The sequence below is a fragment of the Apostichopus japonicus genome, chromosome 6 (assembly GCF_037975245.1).
Source record: "Apostichopus japonicus isolate 1M-3 chromosome 6, ASM3797524v1, whole genome shotgun sequence".
Classification (NCBI taxonomy): domain Eukaryota; kingdom Metazoa; phylum Echinodermata; class Holothuroidea; order Aspidochirotida; family Stichopodidae; genus Apostichopus; species Apostichopus japonicus.
In genome coordinates, this window is record NC_092566.1 from 12,974,577 (window position 1) to 12,993,810 (window position 19,234).

Below are 19,234 nucleotides of genomic sequence, written 5' to 3' on the forward strand. Positions count from 1 at the left end.
GTTATATGCATGGGCAACAAAACCTGTGGATGACTCGCCTCACAGAAGGTCACACAGTAGAGTTAAATATTTCTTCACAATTCCACTGACTCGGCAGGCAAACAAGGATCACATTAACTTACCACAACAGAGAGTGCTGGTAATCGTAACAATTACAAGTTAGTGGGCTAATAATGCCTCTTTACACCCCTCCCTATCAATCACTCACACCAAAACCTATGGGAACTCTCACCAATTCAACTACGCTTTTTTGTGTGTACATAAATACATTGAAATTAATGCATTGAAATTTCTTTAATGCATTGAAATATCAATGCATTATTGTCTATACAAAGTGATCCATATGCCCAGACATTCATCACTGTGACTGGTCATGGGGGAGAATTATGAGCCTCACAAATCTGCTCGTTCACCGGATACTCGCTTCATCATACAACGCAACCACAAACTGATTTTCTTTCTATTCTTTTTCTTTTCTTTTCTTTTTCATTTAACAAATGACACACAGTAGCTATACTTCCCAATCATTACGCCACACCATACAATGCGAACTTTCTTACACATCATGAAGAAGTAGTAGCCCACACTGATAACGTTGTTCGCTAGTGCTTTTCGTTGATGAGAAACAAGTAATCTAAACATTTATTGAAAATGTATGAATAATGACTTTCCCCTCGCTGTACTACGAAGAAAATCGCTTATGGGCTTCTGTTACATTAAGGCTCCTCTAGTACCAGGTATATAGGCCTACTATACAGTATAGCTAGGTGTGCGCGAGTCCCGCTAAGCCTATACAGTACCTCTATAATAATCTTTGCAAAAAATCCTAGCAGAAATAACAGCAACCTTGCTCAAAACTCCTTAAATTGTTGTATATTTTGCGAATTATGACTAATGGCATGGAGGAAATGCCATAAGATATAATTTAGGACTTTTGAGTGGGGGGGGGGGCTGAAGACTGGTGGCCGGCCTGGGTGAGGGGTCTAAGGGGAGGGGGTGTCCCCCTCCCTTTTGGATTTCTTTGCATTTCCAGGTGGCCTCAGATGCAATTTGGTGCAATATAGCACACTTCAACACCCACTCCATTTTGTAAATAATTTTGCATTTTCACCTGGCCTTAGATGCAATTTGGTGCTCCAAATGAGTTTTTTTTTCTCATTTGGAAATGAAAAAGGAGTTTTCTGACTTGCGGAGCGGGGGGGGGGGCGGAATGATACTTCCGCCCCCATATTTTTCACTGGGGGGCTGGCGCCCCCAGCACCCCCGGTTCCTACGCCCTTGATTTAGGAGATGTTTGGTCACCTTAAGTGTATTAGTATTCTAACACATTTTTCCTTCATACTTGTATGTTAACGAAACCAATTTAATCCTACCGTTGTACGTACACGCAGTATATTTAACTTTATTCACACTATGTACGGAGTGCCGATCAAATAGCGGCATTGTTAATCCAGTGCCATTTTCGTCGCTGGTTTGCTGGCTAGCTGATACTGTCTACGGATGCCCACAGGCTAATTTCCAATTGCAAACAACCTGTGATATTTCTTATGAGGCGTAACGCATATGTCATCTAATAGGCTGGCCGATTGGACATACGGTAGATTATGAAACAAGTGAACCATTTTTACTGTGAAAAACTGTCAAATTTCAAAGCTTTGTCGACATGAAAAAAGAATGGATATCAAATGTTCACAGGTGACGCCCGTGCATAAGTCCTCTTACAGTAATTGTGCGGTGATAGCGCCAGTTTCACTTTTAACTCCGCAAATGAGGGATAGTATGCTTTCTGCCATGTAAAACCAGCGAGTAACTGACCAAGACGCATCTGGTACAGTAAAAATTAAGTACGCCCTCAATTTGCTCATATGCTTTTCCATGCGCTCATGCCGAGAATGTAATTTCTGTGATACGAAGTGACAGACGTACTCCCAAATAGTACAGTATTTGTCGTTCATTACCCCGCACGCTGTGTGGGAAAGCTACGGAGAGTGATACGGCCCCGTACGTGTGTTGAACAGCGGACAACGAAGACAAGTGACGCTATTGCCAGGAGTTCGTGCAGCTGTAATATTTTTCGCACCTTTCAATCTATGCGGCTATCGATTTCTTTGTGAATCCATCTTTCATTTAGTTATCGAAGGAGTGATTAATTACAATCGTGGAACTAATGCCTAAATTTCGAGTGTGAGAGGCGTTGCCAGTCTTTTGTTTATTAACGGTGACTGTATTCGAGAGATCAGTAGTTAGCTGAAACTCCTGCAAAGTTTCGTTTGTGCCAGTCAAATCGACTTAGGGCTTTGTAGAAGTGATCCACTATCTAATACTAATTTATCAAACCTGTCTCAACGTTGCCTGTAGTTTTCTCGAGAAACTGGACTTTCTTCCCTTCTGACCAATGTTTGTGGCCATATCGAAAGACAGTAAAAGCGTATGGTAAGAACAAACATACATTTCAAACCGTATAGGTAGGTCATTAGAACAGTATTCAGTTACGTATAGTTAAAAAAAAAAACTAACTTCAAAATTACAGTTAGACAGCCATATAAGCCTCTGCGACCGATGTGTCATTCTAAGCTGAACCGTGGTCCTACGGTTAGACTAAGTTAGAGAAAAGCAACTGCACGTCTGAACTTAACCGAGATGGTCAGGTAGCCTATACTGAGTGACACTATCAAGTATTGGGAACATAAACACAGGCTTGCAGTACTTGCATGACTAGGATCCATTAACCTTTAGTTAAAGTTAGGACTAACTTAGGCCAAGGAATTATTAACAGCTCCATGTGTAGGCCTGTCTTAAAACAAAAGTGCTGTTTCAAATTTGGGTTGATTTGTGGAAAAAGTTTCAAATGTAATTTTCTCACAAACTGTACAGTATATCAGATATGCTTTGGCAAGTGTTGTTTAGTAATATTCATGTTATCTATCATTAACACGGTAAACCTCTTGTCATGACTATTTCTTTCAATTAATGACATATCCAAATCCCAATTCGACACATAGGCCTATGCCCACAGCATTCAAATTGTGCCCTATAGGCCTATACTACAATTACATCCAAGTGGATCAATTTAAGGCTATTCATTTGTAATATCTCAGCTGTATCTCCTTGCAATGAAGGATAGATAATCCATATCCAAAAGTCTTGGTATACACTTCTTAGAAACATATTTTCAATTGAAGAGGAAGGCTATTGACAAGTTTTCAATAATTACATGATGTATCACAATTTCAAAGAAACAAACCAAGTTGCCTTTCCATTGATATAAAATTCAAGCTGATTAGAATTGATTAGACCCTGTATACTTTGATCAGTCTCCATTCAATGACAAGTTTTGAAAGATGTGCAAATCTTGAGCGATATTTCTGTCGATATACTGCTCTGTACAAAACTTTGATGGCAATTACGCACAACATGGTACAAACTTTTGACCAATTTCACCTGATATTCAATGCAAATACCTTTAAAAAAAAAAGAGAGTCCATTACAGAATATAAGTTAATTTAAGGTTATGTGTATGTAGTTGCTTACCAAGTTAAGTAGGCCTACTTCTTATTCTGTACTTTAATTATTACTATACTTCCAAACATTGCAACAAATTATAAGTGCAAGTTCTGTGGTAGTGTTATGTTAAGTGTGTCTATCAATTGATTTATCCGCAGCAAATAAATCTTTGTGCAGATTTGGTACCAAGTTATCACTTCCTAGAGAAATCAGCTTTTGGTTTATGAAATTCCAAAGCATTAGGTTTTTAAAAGGTTTCAAAGTTTTAAGAACTTTCTTATGATTTGAGTATTTTATTCCATTTTACAGGCCCATAGGTTAATAACAAGCCAAGTTTCCCAATTGCAATTAAATTATTAAAGTAGATGGAGTTATAATGTTAAGCAACTGTGAACATATCTTTCTTAGATGATTGTTTCAACATTTTGTTACAGTAAGTCTGTAACATTATTTCATGATAAAGCTTTGTGTATTTAGAGAAATATGGTATTCACTTGTTGTTAATGCCAGGTATGTGTTATATTCATTGTTCTTTCAGCCTTAAGTAATTTATTCAACTAACATTATGAATCATTAAAGCATTAAGTATTAAAACAAAGTAGTTTTATGATTATCGAACATGTTAGCCTCTTTGCTGCATGACTGTTTCTTTGGTAGTACCTGTACTATGCTTTTTTTATATGAATTTCATGCCAGTTATATATCAAACATATACCCAATAAAGATTCACACTCTAGACAAGGTGTAGAAAGCGCAGTGGTTGTGATGAGACAGGTAAGCGAGATAGTCAAGTATGCAAATTATTCTATCCAGCAAATTATGCTATCATATGTGTATATTTTTACTGTTATCGCCAATTACTAGAATATCCAAGTGCTTAAAATGTACCAGATGGCTAAAATGAAGTTACCACAGGCATTTGCTTGAATTACAACACACATCAGTTTATTTGATAGGCTTTATGGGAGCAGTCCAATAATATTTGTAGTACTGGGCTTGCATATGTGCTAGGTGTTTTTAATGTCTATACTGGCAGAAAAACTTGTGAAATTGTAAAAATACAAACTGTGCCTTATTTTTATCTGGCTAATGGCAAATTCTTTTGACATTTCGCCAGTAAATAGCTTAAAAAGCTTAATTAGCTTGAGTTATACTATTAGTAGGCTTGAAGGGATCTCATTGATAATGTTGATTCTTTGTTTAGTATGGTACATCATATGAATGTCAAGGAATCACTAAGCCATTTGGCTTTGTGGTATAATCAATATTCTCAAGATATTGATCAGCAAGACAGAAACTTGTTAATTTGAGCAGGACATCAATAATAGCACTACAGTATCATGGTAATGCTTTTATGCCGTTTCTTGATTTATTTGTAGAGACAACTATATTTTTAGACATCAAGATGAACGCAAGGATACAGCTTGGATCAAATTTAATGTCCAATACATTTGTGGCCATTATCATCCTATGCAGCAGTTTCACATGCCAAGGTGAGTCATAACAGTCAATTGACTTTCATTTATCATAATTATAAGTTTCATCTTTGAACATGTTTAGATCAGATAGTAAAAACTGGTCATGTAAAACAAACAATACATGAAAACAAACTAGAAGAAGCATGGGAGACTTTAGCTGTCAGTTGTTAATCCAGGCAATAGTGATCTTAATGATTCATGGATTTGCTTGTGTTAACGACAAAAAATAAGGAGACCTGTTTAAAGATCGAGAAATCTATATTTTCCTGTTCCTTGCAAATAATTTGACTTTTGAATTTAAACAACTTTGACATGAAATCTGTACTCGTCAATATAAAAGTGCCTTTCAATGTATTATAAAGCCTAATTAGTAATTACCGGAAAATTGACTGCATTTAACTGGAGTAAATTTGGACATGTTCTTTGTATCAAACATAATTACCTCATTAATATTTATGATGGGTGGGGCTTAATGGGAAATTGTCAAAAACAGTTTTTATAATCATGATATCTCAACGTCCACAAGTTGAATCAATGTGATAGTGATACTGTACCTGGTAGATAGAAATATCCCATGATGAGCAGATGTGCCCTATTGTTCTTGGTTCTCATGAATATTAATGAGTGGGCAGGGCTTAAAATAGAATTTGGTTCATTTTGGTATGGTGATCTTGATACATAATAAGCACATTTTCAACTTTATGTCATTGGTTTTCAAAAAAAATGCAAGAAATTGCTTTTATACACAAGACAAGAACCAAATGTTCCATGATTTTCATCCTTGACATATTAGGTTTGTCACACTAAATTCATACAATCAACCGTGTTGTTATCAGTGTGCATATCACAAATACTTAGTGAACATAAAATTGTTAATCAGATATCTCTGAAATAGTATGTCTAATTAGCTTGACATTTAGTTGAATAATACAATATAAGTATCTATGCTTATGAGATCATAAAATTTGACCTCATCATTATTCATGCATGTATCTGTTTTTTTTTTCAATGTCACTAAAGAGACTTTGTCAACATGATAACTGACTCCTTGTACATTCCTTTATATCTTGCCGCATTAGTCAATAGATATTCCCCTTCAGTTTGGTGTGCACAAGTTCATAAATATTAACATGTACATGGCTTACCACACTATGAATATTTTTAGGCATTGTAACCACTAAATGTTTTTGTTGTCTATAGTTATTCATTAGCTTTGTTTGTTCAATATTCACCCAACTGTCACATTGGATAAAAGAACTATAAAGCGAGCATGTATTTAGGAGTTCTACTGCAAGTTTACCACTATCTCATTTAGCCAGTTCTATGACCACATAAAAGCACTGAAGTCGTAATACATTACTATGGCATCTACAGTATAATGATGTACATTTCATTTGATACACAAGGCCATCTTCTGCTTGGAAACTACATCATGCCTTCTACTGTAACTATGCTTCATTCAAAACTCATCGAATTCTGTTCTTAACATAACAAAAACTATCAGCAAAATACACCAAAAAAATCAATTCATTGATGGTAAGGATCTACCTAATGCATTGATATTTGGAATGGCTGGCAATATATTGCATGTTTTGAAGGCTATAATACTAGTAACATTAAATTTAGCCTTAAAATATATTACTAAATATAGGGTACTTTGGAAGTAATAAAGAAGGCAGAAAAGGTTTCATGGTACATTAAATGTTAGCTGACAGATTGCTTGCTTTAGAAGAAAAGAGGAGCATGGTCTCTGTCACCAGAAACTAAATGCATTGCAACCATGTACGCATCCCTTAAAGTACTGTTACATGAGGAGTTTGCTTGTTACATCTGAATCATTACTGTAGGGCAACTTAATCCATCCTTTCCAATTAGTGTTGTTCTGGACTGCATTGCCTTCATACCAACTCCAACACCATTTCACATTACAACAATGTGACACATCTGTGGAAGAAATTGTCCTATAATTGTTTCCGATAGTTTCATCATAGTTAGAGGCCTATGTATATACTGTATGTATGTATTTTAGATCCTCCTGCAAGCAGAAACTCGCAATGTTTAACTACATTAACATAACTACATTAATGCAGACTTAATTCTTTATTTGTTTGTTTCAATTTTGAATGTTGTAGAAAGTGTCCAATGCAAAGACAGTCGTTATGCTGCCTCTTAAATTTGATACATATTAACACAATTTTAAACAATGTTTGGGGGAAGGGGGGGGGACTCTTGTTCCCATTTAAGGTCGACAAACGCTTAGCATGAATAATAAACGGAGAAAAGACATTTCAATGTATTTCAGGATGCAAAGTGGATCAAAAATATTATACTTTGAAATTAATCTTTTTAGTTACATTGATTCTAATATTTTCATGTATAAATGAGACAGAATAAAAATGTTTTTCTTTTGTAATGGAAATTGATGCAGGAAATAGAATTGGTGGTAAATCATGGACTGTTGGCCTACTGTACTTTACCCAAAATTGCAGGTCCCATTTTATTGTGGATATGAAAGTTCTACATAGTATACATAGGAAGTGCTTCTGTACAAAAAAAACTGGTTGATTTCAGGTGGAATTTTGAAGGACATACTAAAAGACATAGGAAGCAGATTTTATTAAACAAATATTTGTCCAAGACAAGATCATTTAATGAGATGTCTTTGTGTCACATTAATTGATGTATCTTAACATCTAGTTTTGTGAAACTGTTCATTTTAGCAGATATAACTTTCATAGTATTCTTCAGAAAATGATCAAGCTGATTTTTTTCTACAGTTTATATTCAGACTTGATTTATATCCTATTCTTGCCAATTAGGAGTAGTGTCTATATGAAACAAAATAGTTGATGAGATTTTCGTGATTATGTCAGCTTTCATCTGTGTGTTCAATCAGTTACTAAGAGGGCTCCAGCCTACCAAGATCAACCTGGCAGACAGGCTTTCAAAAATCAAAACGATTATGGTGAAAATATACTTATAATTTAAAGGCAGCATTGAATCTCTTAGTTGAGTATTTTCAGCAAACAAGTTAATCCAGCCTTGGTTCATTTGGTTTGGAAAACTTAGCCTTCATTTACATAACTGCCTTGCTTGAAACATGACATGCATGTCTCTTGTATGGTTGACCAATGATGCAGTCATGCATGTCCAAAACATATCTATCATCTGTCTATCATATCATATCATATTTAGTATGCTCAGTGTGCTAGTGTCATAATAATCTGGTATTTATTTAGTGCGATTGAACGATACTATAGTTATCCTTCATTGCATGTTTGAAAATTTGAATTTTATTGATCCAATCATACCTCCATAGAGGGTGTGGTCTTTTGTACTAACAGGTTATCAGGTAATTTAAAGGATAGGTTTAATTTGTAATGGAGAGAAGGTGTCAGTTGCTGAGAGTGGTGACAATCAATAAATTTGGTTTTATGTGTATGGCGGGTTGGTTATAGGATAGAGAGAATAGCAGACAATCGAACTTACAGTAGTACATTAAATAATTGTACAAGGTTTGTTAAATCACTATATATGCAGTACGCTGTGACAAATACATTATACTGTACACTACAGGACACATGACTCAGTATGTCATAGATGTGGAAGCATGACAGCGTTTACATACTAATACTGAATACAAGTAGAGACATTTGACGGTACTTTGAACTAGACTGCATGCTTTAATTATTCATAAGCACTTGTCTATACTTGAGTCATCTGATGTGTACAATTATCAATCCCTTTACCCATTGGCATTAGATCTGGCTCAGCCTTAAACTCACCTGTTATTCAGCAGATGACATGTCCTTAATGTGGACATTACTATTAGTCTGGTTGTCATCAGAAGCAAGTTTATTACACGATTACTCCGCACATCTATTATTGTATTAAGAGTCATTAGATTCAGTGATGTGCTCTTCATATACAATACAGATAATCCTGTTTACTTGAGGTCACCTTTGACATATAAGATTTTAAGTTAAGATTGAAGTCAACCCTATCCTTTTGTTGGAATCATGAAATAATTCTTGTATGATTATTCATTATTAAAATTGAGTGATCAACCTGTCTGTAGAGGTGTGAACCTCACTAGAAGATAATTGAAAATAAATGTTAAGCTTTTTAAACTTGATCCTTCAAATAATATGTGGAACTAATATGAACTTTACCATTGAATTAGACACAGCTCTTTTAGTTTGCAGATATTTCAAAGTGACTTGATGTTCATATCTGACTGTTTAATTTGTACTGTAACTGTTATATCTGTTGTCAATTATTACAGTAGGATAAACTCTAGCGGCCTAGCCGATTTCCGTCAAACTATTTTCACTTAATTTTAAACTGCAATGATAGTTGTTTGTTGGCAATATATAGATCTGTTATTTTTCAGCTGCATACAAAGTATGCGATCAGAGAGAGGCGAAAGAGAGAAAGATGCATTTATAGAAGTTGCGAGAAAGGGAATGCCCACTCAGTCAGTAACACCAAAATGTAGGGAATATTGGAAATAAACATAAATAATTTAAGAAAGAGCACATTGTACAGTAGCTAGATAAAATTTGCTGCACTGCAAGCATATTAAATTATTAATAGAAATTAAATATTGAAACCCCACATTTTCATAAAATTACTAAGCCATTGCTCACTATATGTGTTTTCTTGTGTCTCCTGACAGATGTAAACTCATCACCACTTTCCACAGATTTGATAGTTTTAGTTTGATTAGATTGTTCTCTCAATTGAGAGTAAAGGTTCAGTGAAGCAGTACTGTAGGCTATACAATATCAGCAGCAGATTGCTTTATTGAACATCATGATGTCATGTGAAAGATTATAGTTAGAATTTAAAGTAAAACAATGTTTGTAAATGTCCTTGGTTGATGCAAGAAAAGACATGAAATAAATAATGGTTGAAAAAAGGAAGGAACTTATAGCATAGTTTTTAGAAACCATATTCACCAGTCAAGGAATGCAGAGGAAGGATGTCATACATTATTGTAAGTTACAATGTGGAAGATTAAAACATGGTACAGTCTCATACATGCAGTCAAATCAAAGTTCTTAGGTAGAATAGTGGCCCAGGATAGGTATGCATGCCTGCCAAAGCAGTCAGTAAAATATATGCAGATACTGTCTTGTTCTGTAATCCAAGCAGTTAACTTCCCGTTGCAAAAGGAATGGTTACTCAAAGATCCCAGTTTCTCTAAGCCAAAACCAAGGAATGGTAATACAGTAGTTGCTAAATGGGCCTAAGTTTAGTTTATACCCTTGTACCATACAAGTCCAAATTGCTCAGTTATACTGTATCAGACTGATTTTAATCTATATAGCATACGTTTCATGTGTATCCAACAATCAATACACAATTGCTTGCTAATATAACGTCACAACCTGACACAGAGACATCAGAAAGAAAACCTGGTTGATAATACTATATTGTTGTTGTACATTGTTTATTAGCAAGAAGGACCATTATAAGAATCAATCTTTTGCTGATCAATACTAGACAGATTTATGATCAGCCAGACATTATCAGCCAGGTATATATTTATTACAACAAATGTCTTGGATCTGCATGGTTGTTCTAGAAAAATAGGGGGAGGGGGACGAGGGAAAACAATTCATTCCATAGTAGATAGAACATGTCCAAAGAAGAAGGTATCAGAGACAGAAACTGCATTAGCAATTTGCACACATGTGTTGTGTAATCTAAGCAGTCACTGATGAAGATGCTTCACTTTGTACTGACCGTGTTGTCATTTGTAATCTCTATTTAATAAAGATTCTCTAGCATTGCCAAAATTGATACTGCTCAATATACGGTACTCTTTGGAGGCAGAAATCAATACTAGAAAAATGAGGAAAGCACTCTACACACATGGAAGTCAATTAGTTCTCAACTTATGCTGCAGAATGAAGGCTTGTAGCCTGCTGTGCTGTGGTGGTGCCTTTTGATTTCTATTACGTTTACTTAATGAATAGAGTAACACAAGGTATGGCACATGTCGCTTCCATTTTATCTGCTTTTGTGGATGATTTACATCCACAGATGATACTGAAACAAAATGTCCTTTTATTAAAAAGGTGCTGTGGGAGCTGGCAACACACAGTATATGAATCATAATGTATGAACAAGTGAACCAGGTTTTATTATGTATTTGCTTTATGAAGCTAATAGACCAGGACGGAAGTGATGAACAGTTTCCTTTCAAAGCGTTCCTTATTGCTGGCAGCTATTTTGAGATAGCAAATCATTTTCGATTAGCAGTGAATTGATTTTGTGTTTACCAATGCTGTGTGAAGTGATTGTAGACAAGGAGATGACATTTCAATCAATATATATAATATATATATATAATGGTTGGCACAACTAGGTATGTTATATACTCATCATGCCTAGAAACTCCCTCATGTAGCATTGATGTTACATGCAGCAGGGGTGTGATATATATTAAATATGGTATAAAACATGTATGGATGCAAACAGCAAACACAGCTTAAAAACCAACTATAAACTACCAAATTGTGACATTTTCATACTTTTTTATTCAAATTTAAATATATTCACATCAAAATCATTCAACTAAATCAATTCTATGCGAAGTTGTAAATGTTATGCACATAGTCATTTCTAAAATGATTTTTGTTTTAGACGATAATCGTAACCTATGCATTCATGATGGCGTGTGTGTGTGTGAGTGCCCTTGTGACATCCAGCTTGTAAACACGATATCTCAAGAAGGGAACGTCAGACTAATTTCATATTTAGTCTGTAGAAGTACCACAATGAGTACAAGAAGCCTATTGTTTTTGGTGGAGGTCAAAGGTCATTTGCGGTCAAATTGTGAAAACCTTGTAAACACGATATCTCAAAAAGGAAAGGTCAGACCAATTTCATATTTGATGTGTAGAAGTACCACATTGATTAAAAGAGGCCTATTGTTTTCGGTGGGGTTCAAAGGTCATTAGGGGTCACCAGGGGTCATAAGGTGAAAACCTCATAAACACGATATCGCAAGAAGGGAATCATGTGCAGACCTCATATTTGGTGTGTAGTACCACATTGTGTAAAAGAAGCCTTTTGTTTTTGGTGGAGGGCAAAAGTCATCAGAGGTCAAATTGTGAAACCCTTGTAAACATGTACACCCTCACTAAACATTATGTCAGATTCATGAAGAAAACTGCTCATGCAGTTACATCATCGAAACTACAATTCATTTTTGCATTCTGACTATACTGATAAATTAATAAATAAATCATTTATTGAGAACGAACAATTTGCTTCTGTAGTAAGTGTATACATTTGAAAACTGAACTTCAGGATAGGCCAAGTTTTGTTTAATGTTTGTTGCAAATGAAGAAAGCATCAGAAACTGACTTAGTATTTACACTGAAATGTCTTTCCTAGGGCATGCAACATTATGTTAAAAACTTGACTATCTACTAGATGTAAGTTATAAAACCCAAGGTGCTTACTCCTAATAGTTGTGAATAACTTTGAAGTCTTGTTTTTACGATGACCACACTTCACTATGTACAGTATATAGTGTTGTTGTAAGAATGCTACTGTAGGTACCATATACTGTACATCCTACACACAGTTGATGTACCATGGAATGGAGCTGTATTTTCAGTTTCCCTGTCAGTGAGATAGAAATTACTATTACTTTGACAGGTCTACTGTGTTATATCACTTGTCTCTCTCTAACTAGCACTTTCAAAGTGATATGTCAGCTTCCTTGACATAAATATGCAAACGTGGCTATCTTACAAGTAGCTGGAATGCTCAATATTTATAGCTAGTGACAGGAACTTGTGTAGTTACTGTACTTTACTTAACAACAGTTCTATAATACATTATAAATGTATCAATATGTCATTGGTAAGTACTTGCACTTTAATGTAATATTTTTGACACAGTTTTTAATTGCATAATTCATGCAAATTTATATACTGGGTCTCTTCCTTATTCCTTGATGAAATAGTTTGGAATTAAAAACAAAAATGCTCTACTTAAAAACAATATCTTTATATCATCATTATAAATGAATCAGACAGACCAATTATGAAATCTGCACCTAGAACAAAATATAATGTAGAAACTCTAGAGATGTATTGAACTAACTACTATTAAATGGAGCTAACTATTTTGTTTTTTTGTGTTTAGTCCTTGTCTTTTTGTAAAAGCTTTTAGTGGATATGAGACATTTCATAAGATACATTTACCTGCACTGATTATAATATCTGATCATTGAAGAAAGCCATTGACATTCTGATAGGGAACATTACATATATTGTTGTAGAAGAATGACAGCAATTTGCTTAGATTGCAAGATATGATGGCTTCATTTAAGGACAGTTATGAGGCCTTCCTGAAGTCTGGGAACTTTGCAGAGGCATGTTATGCTGACTATTGTGACTTGACCACAGTAATTGACTTAGTCACTTGACTCAAGGATGACTCATAACATCATTTTATCAGAGAGCAAACACCTGATTTTAAATTGGTAAAACATCCTGCCGGTTACTTATGGCACTGTGAAGTCTCTTTTTCTCAAGTATTTCTAGTATATTTATCATAAATGATCTGTACATACATATACTCTGACATTCTACACATTATTCCAGCTTAAAGATGATTTTCTATAGAACGCAAGACGTTAACAAAACCAACTTCTTCTTCTAGACTTCTTCTTCTAGATCTTAAGGAAGTCACTGACAGTTTCCATGAATCCTTTTGGGAAATTATGCTGATGAATTAGTTTGCATATTTGGCCACCAGCAGTTTCCTTGCGATTATGCTCACCATGATTTTGTATCATTTAGTACTAAATAAGGAACATTTTATTAATTATAGATGTGGTCCTTCTTTGTAATTTACTGATATGAACATCATTCATAATGAAAGTTGGAATATTATTATGTTACACTAACATACAGTGCTTAAATCGGAAATTTATTGCAAATATTGAAGTACAAAATGAGTTTAGAGCAAATATCATATTGTGCGCAGATCGAGCCAGCATATTTTACTTCCAAGGTTTGAAATGACTTGGTAGGGTATGTTTGTACATGTGTATGTATTTTAGATCCTCATGCAAGCAGGAACTCGCAAAGAAGCCTCATTGGCTTATCAAAGCCGCAGCTGACCGTCAGTCTCTTAGATTCATATTTAACGTCCATGATCATTGTCAATTGTCAACAACTCTGTTACTGGACGACATATACAAGTATCATATACAAGTTTAGTTAAGTTGCAACACTGGAGCTGTTATAGTTACTATTCTCCATTTCTATATGAGTTTATTATGTACTGTAGACATTTTTCACAACTTGTACAACATTGAAACGTTTGGTTCAACAGAATATTTCCCAGCTAGGGTGTGCATGATTGGGTGATGGATGGTTTAGGATCATGGTTATTCATGACTTATAGTAATATCCAGATTTAAGGACAGTGACAGATACATATTTCTTTTAAAGATTCTTTAATTTGTTTTTTTCTGTTTGCATTTATAGGGCAAGAGATAAATGGTGAGTTTTCTTTCATTTTTCTGTTCTTTCATTCTTTGTTGATTATTTCAACTGACATGCATATCTTCCTGTCAAGTTAATTACTTCTCCCAAGGTTAAAAAATTATAGTTATTGTACACTCAATGTAGACAGTGATGTCCGCAAAACTCATGCTTCCTTTACTTAGATTTTAGTCATGTTAAATTTAATAGACCTAATGCTACCATTCATTTATTAAATGAGCTATGTAGTTAATGAATAATATTGGTAACTTTTTAGTTTCTTAGGAAAAAAATAATAACATATTTGTTCTACATCACAAGATATACCCATCAGAGTTTGTATAAGTCCATCCATACTGTTAACAGAGAACAGAGCCTGTATGACTGCAGTATGTACTGTATCTCAATTCTCATTATATCAACACACTTACTCCATACCTGTAGTTAGAACTATTCTCAACTATCCATTGCCTGTTTTATGTTTTTGCAGTTTGTTCCAGAAATGATGGAAGTGATGACGAATTCCTAATATTTAACATTGATGAAGAATCTCTACCAGGTAATTAGAACCATGTATCATTATATTTAGTAACTGACACACAGATGTGAACCCAAATTGCTTATTATACTGACCAAATGACTTGGATAATTTAATCTCACCTGGAATTACTGTGGAAACAACACTAATGAGTATATTGCAATAAGAACAAAGTGATGTGGCTCACAGGTTCAATGTCTCTATCCACCCCCAATTGGCAAGCCACATGTGCAGCTCTGTTTTTTCACTGGATAACCATGTTTTTGCCATAAACTCAGTTTATTGAGCGAAAAGCAGAGTTAACAGCAATAAACTCGGTTTATGGAATTATTGCACATTATTGCCATATCCAATTTGATAAACTTGGTTTATTGATAAACTAAGTTTATCGATAAACAGAGATTATCGATAAACTTAGTTTATTGAGCAAAAACATAGTTCCCATTTGATAAACTCGGTTTATCACTGATAATCTTAGTTTATCTTGGTAACCCTGCTTTTCGTTCGATAAACTGAGTTAATCGCGAAAAACACGGTTATCCATTCGATAAACTGAGTTTATCAAGTTGTAAAACAGAATTTAACGGCCATAAACTCGGCTTATAGAATTATTGCACATATGGCTTGCCATACCCCCCCTGTGAGGCACATCCTTTAACTACATTTTGTCTATGCATTGCTTTGATACTTTTCCAAGCTGTTACATGACCTTAATAGTTTTATTGTTCCATAAAGACACATTGCAGTCAAGCTATATATAACAGTATATTTAAGAAGAATATTTCAGCACCATTAAGTTTCTCTGGATTAATTTTCATAACCTAATTCTTTGACAATTCGTGCCTCATATTACTCCAGTCTATGTAGTAGGTGTGAATGCCACAGTAAGATTTCACATACAGTTTAATTATGATACAAATGGATTCATGTTGCATTTTTAGGGACATCGATTGGGTATCTGCCATTTGAAGGTTTCGCTGGTGAGAATGATCCAAACATCAGCTTATCCTTAAAGGAAGGGTTTGAAGATAACAAATATGTATATATTGATGCAGAGCTGAGTCTTCTTAGACTGACAGATACCATTGATAGTGATGTGAGTATGTGTGTCTGTTTATTTCTTAATTATAGCAGATGCTATGTACTTTGTTCTCAGTAAACTGAAGGAGAATTTGATAAATCTGTTTGCCCTCATTTGGCTACCCATATTTATTCATTTTGTGTTGCGTAGAATTTGATGTGTTTGATATAAAAAAAAACTTGGCCCCTCCTCCCATGTTCTTTCCTGTATAGGCCTACAGTTAACACTAGCAGCTTGCTATTAACAGCTTGCGCAATCTTAAGATCGGTGCGCAATTATAGGATCCTAAGAACACGCAGCGCAATCTTAAGATAGCGCAGATCGGTAAATTGCGCGGAACATATATACCGGAATATCTTGTCAGGTCAGTATACCGTTATTGTTGTATTGATGTGAGTATGTGTGTCTGTTTATTTCTTAATTATAGCAGATGCTATGTACTTTGTTCTCAGTAAACTGAAGGAGAATTTGATAAATCTGTTTGCCCTCATTTGGCTACCCATATTTATTCATTTTGTGTTGCGTAGAATTTGATGTGTTTGATATAAAAAAAAAACTTGGCCCCTCCTCCCATGTTCTTTCCTGTATAGGCCTACAGTTAACACTAGCAGCTTGCTATTAACAGCTTGCGCAATCTTAAGATCGGTGCGCAATTATAGGATCCTAAGAACGCGCAGCGCAATCTTAAGATAGCGCAGATCGGTAAATTGCGCGGAACATATATACCGGAATATCTTGTCAGGTCAGTATACCGTTATTGAAACTTTCTCCTACTGCCATGTCTCCTTACAAGATATACAGAGTTGAAATCCTCTGTTACAGGTCAAGAAAATCCTTCTGAACTATGCTTTTATATGTTATTAGACTTGATTTATGCATGAAATTTGTTTAAAATTAATTATTTTTAGATGCAATAAATATGCTAATAATACTTCATAAGTATGGTTTATTTTGTTCTCTTTGTAAGGAAATTATAGAAAGTGTATCTTTACATAGAAATTGGCACACCTTTTTTGGAGGAAAGCCTACTTTGTTTGTTTCCATGGCAACTTGTTATTTGTATCTCAAAACAAACAATTTTGAAGAAAAGATTTCCAAGGTTACACTGTACCATTTAAAAATTGGACATGTGCAGTAACTCACTGCAACTTGCGTAATATGTACTGTTTTGCTTAATGTACATGTGTTCCTTTATTTTGAAAGTCTCAATGGACTCCATGGTAACATTTTGATTAAACATGGACAAATTTCTCCCAAGTTTATGTGGGCATAAAATTAATGAGAAAATTATCATCACTGGAAATTCTCCTAGCCTAGAGTGACAGTAAATGGAATTGGTGTCACTTGAACAGCAAATAGTCAATATACTGTAATATTGGTCATCTTAACAGACAGATACTGCAAGGAGATAACAAAGGTAATTTAGTACTGACAATCATTGTTAAGCAATGAGGCTTAATCATTATTAGGTATGTAGAGCAGGACCACACTAACAGCATTACTGATCTAAAAGTATTAAATATAATAAAGAAAGAAAGAAAGATGTCTGGAAAAATGTAAGGCACATACTGTATTGCCAGTTTAACATACCTTCTAATATGGTATCAAATCTGGATATTAATTAAGGTCTTTCAAGAAATTATGAATTCAATCATTCCAAATTTATGTTGATTCTTTCTCAAGAGATGAATGTATAGCTGGATAAAACTACACATCAACAGACCACACCAGTACTATATTTGTTTGGATTTCTCTAGCTGTAATGAACTCATATTTGTACTGTTTGATTGACCATGTTAATAAATAAATCCCTTTATGCTGATTCACTTCACAGATAATGTCAAGAGTTGAACAATTGAGAGTTGATGTTAATTGTGAACCCTTGACTGGTGAAGATACAGTAAGTTTGTTTACCATTTTATCTTTGATATTAGTTTCTAAAGAAATATTGACTGAAATAATTTCCTTGTCAGTTTCATATTGTAGCTTGTGATGCCTGTTTATGTGAGCTACCAGTTTTTATGGTTATGGAAATGGTGATAGGGTATGCCACCAACTATTTAAAGGCCTGGATAGCTCAGTTCATATAGCAGAGGATCTTGAGGTTAGGGCTTCCAATCCCATGATCTTAGCCAATCATTTCTTTGGACTTTCAAATTTATGTTTTTTGTCTGCCAAAACTTCCCCAGATGCCAAACTGTGCTAACGTTATTGCAGGTTGCTGTTGTGAAATAGAAATTGTAATATAATATCATTCTTCTGTGGAACACAAGCCATGTATGCAATATATTTATATATATTTGGTGGAACACAGGAAAGGCAATTGTAAATGCTGCTCATTATGCTCAACTTAACCATTGATATACATTTTGTTATGGTCTAAATTTCTTGTTTTTACTTCTTAGCGTGAATTATCTTACACTGTCTATGTGGAAGTGAACGATATCAATGACAACGCACCACAATTTGTGAATCCTCCGTATGGGTTCAGCTTATCAGAGGTAATGTTATCTTTTGGTTTTGATGAAAAAATAAAACATTTGTGGTCATGATGGTGTGGGTGTGTATGTGTGTGATGCCCAGCTTGTAAACATGTTATCTCAATATATGAAACATGAATACTTTTCATATTTGGCATGTAGATGTCCCATATCAAGTAGAAGAACCCTTTTGTTTGTTGGTGGAGGTCAAAGGTCATCTGAGATCACCAGAAAATCATGTACACATGATATCTCAAGGTAGGAAGCATGGGTACTTTTCATACTTAACATGTGGATGCAATAGAGTGAGTAGAAGAATCGTATTGTTTTTGGTTGAGGTCAAGGTTGTCTGATGTCACTAGAGGTCAAACGCTGAAAACATTGTAAACACGACATCTCCTGGTAAGAAGTACAAATGTTTTTTATACTTGGCATGTGTATGCGTCAAATTGATTAGAAGACCCTTTTAATTTTTAATAGAGTTTAATGGTCATCTGAGGACACCATATGTCACACACTCAAAACCTTGTAAGCAGTATATCTCACAATACGATACATGGATAATTTTCAATTCCTAGCATGTAGATGCATCATATTGAGAAGCAGAAGCCTGACATAGTTTTTTTTAGAGGTCA

The 19,234-nt window shown here is 34.7% G+C and overlaps 1 protein-coding gene across 3 annotated transcripts in view; it reads left to right on the forward strand.

Annotated features, from left to right (window-relative positions):
* Nucleotides 1-1,931: 1,931 nt before the first annotated feature.
* Nucleotides 1,932-19,234, forward strand: part of LOC139969025 (protocadherin-15-like) — a 65,374-nt gene continuing 48,071 nt past the window's right edge. For 2 of the 3 annotated variants that reach the window (XM_071973723.1, XM_071973724.1), the window contains exons 1-7: nucleotides 1,933-2,433; nucleotides 4,884-4,997; nucleotides 14,504-14,518; nucleotides 14,991-15,059; nucleotides 15,980-16,134; nucleotides 17,954-18,019; nucleotides 18,525-18,620. In XM_071973723.1, coding sequence (XP_071829824.1) covers nucleotides 4,910-4,997; nucleotides 14,504-14,518; nucleotides 14,991-15,059; nucleotides 15,980-16,134; nucleotides 17,954-18,019; nucleotides 18,525-18,620 — 489 coding nt within the window. In that variant the 5' untranslated portion in view covers nucleotides 1,933-2,433; nucleotides 4,884-4,909. Of the gene's footprint in view, nucleotides 2,434-4,883; nucleotides 4,998-14,503; nucleotides 14,519-14,990; nucleotides 15,060-15,979; nucleotides 16,135-17,953; nucleotides 18,020-18,524; nucleotides 18,621-19,234 lie in introns of all 3 variants that reach the window. The other variant, XM_071973725.1, reaches the window with a different exon arrangement.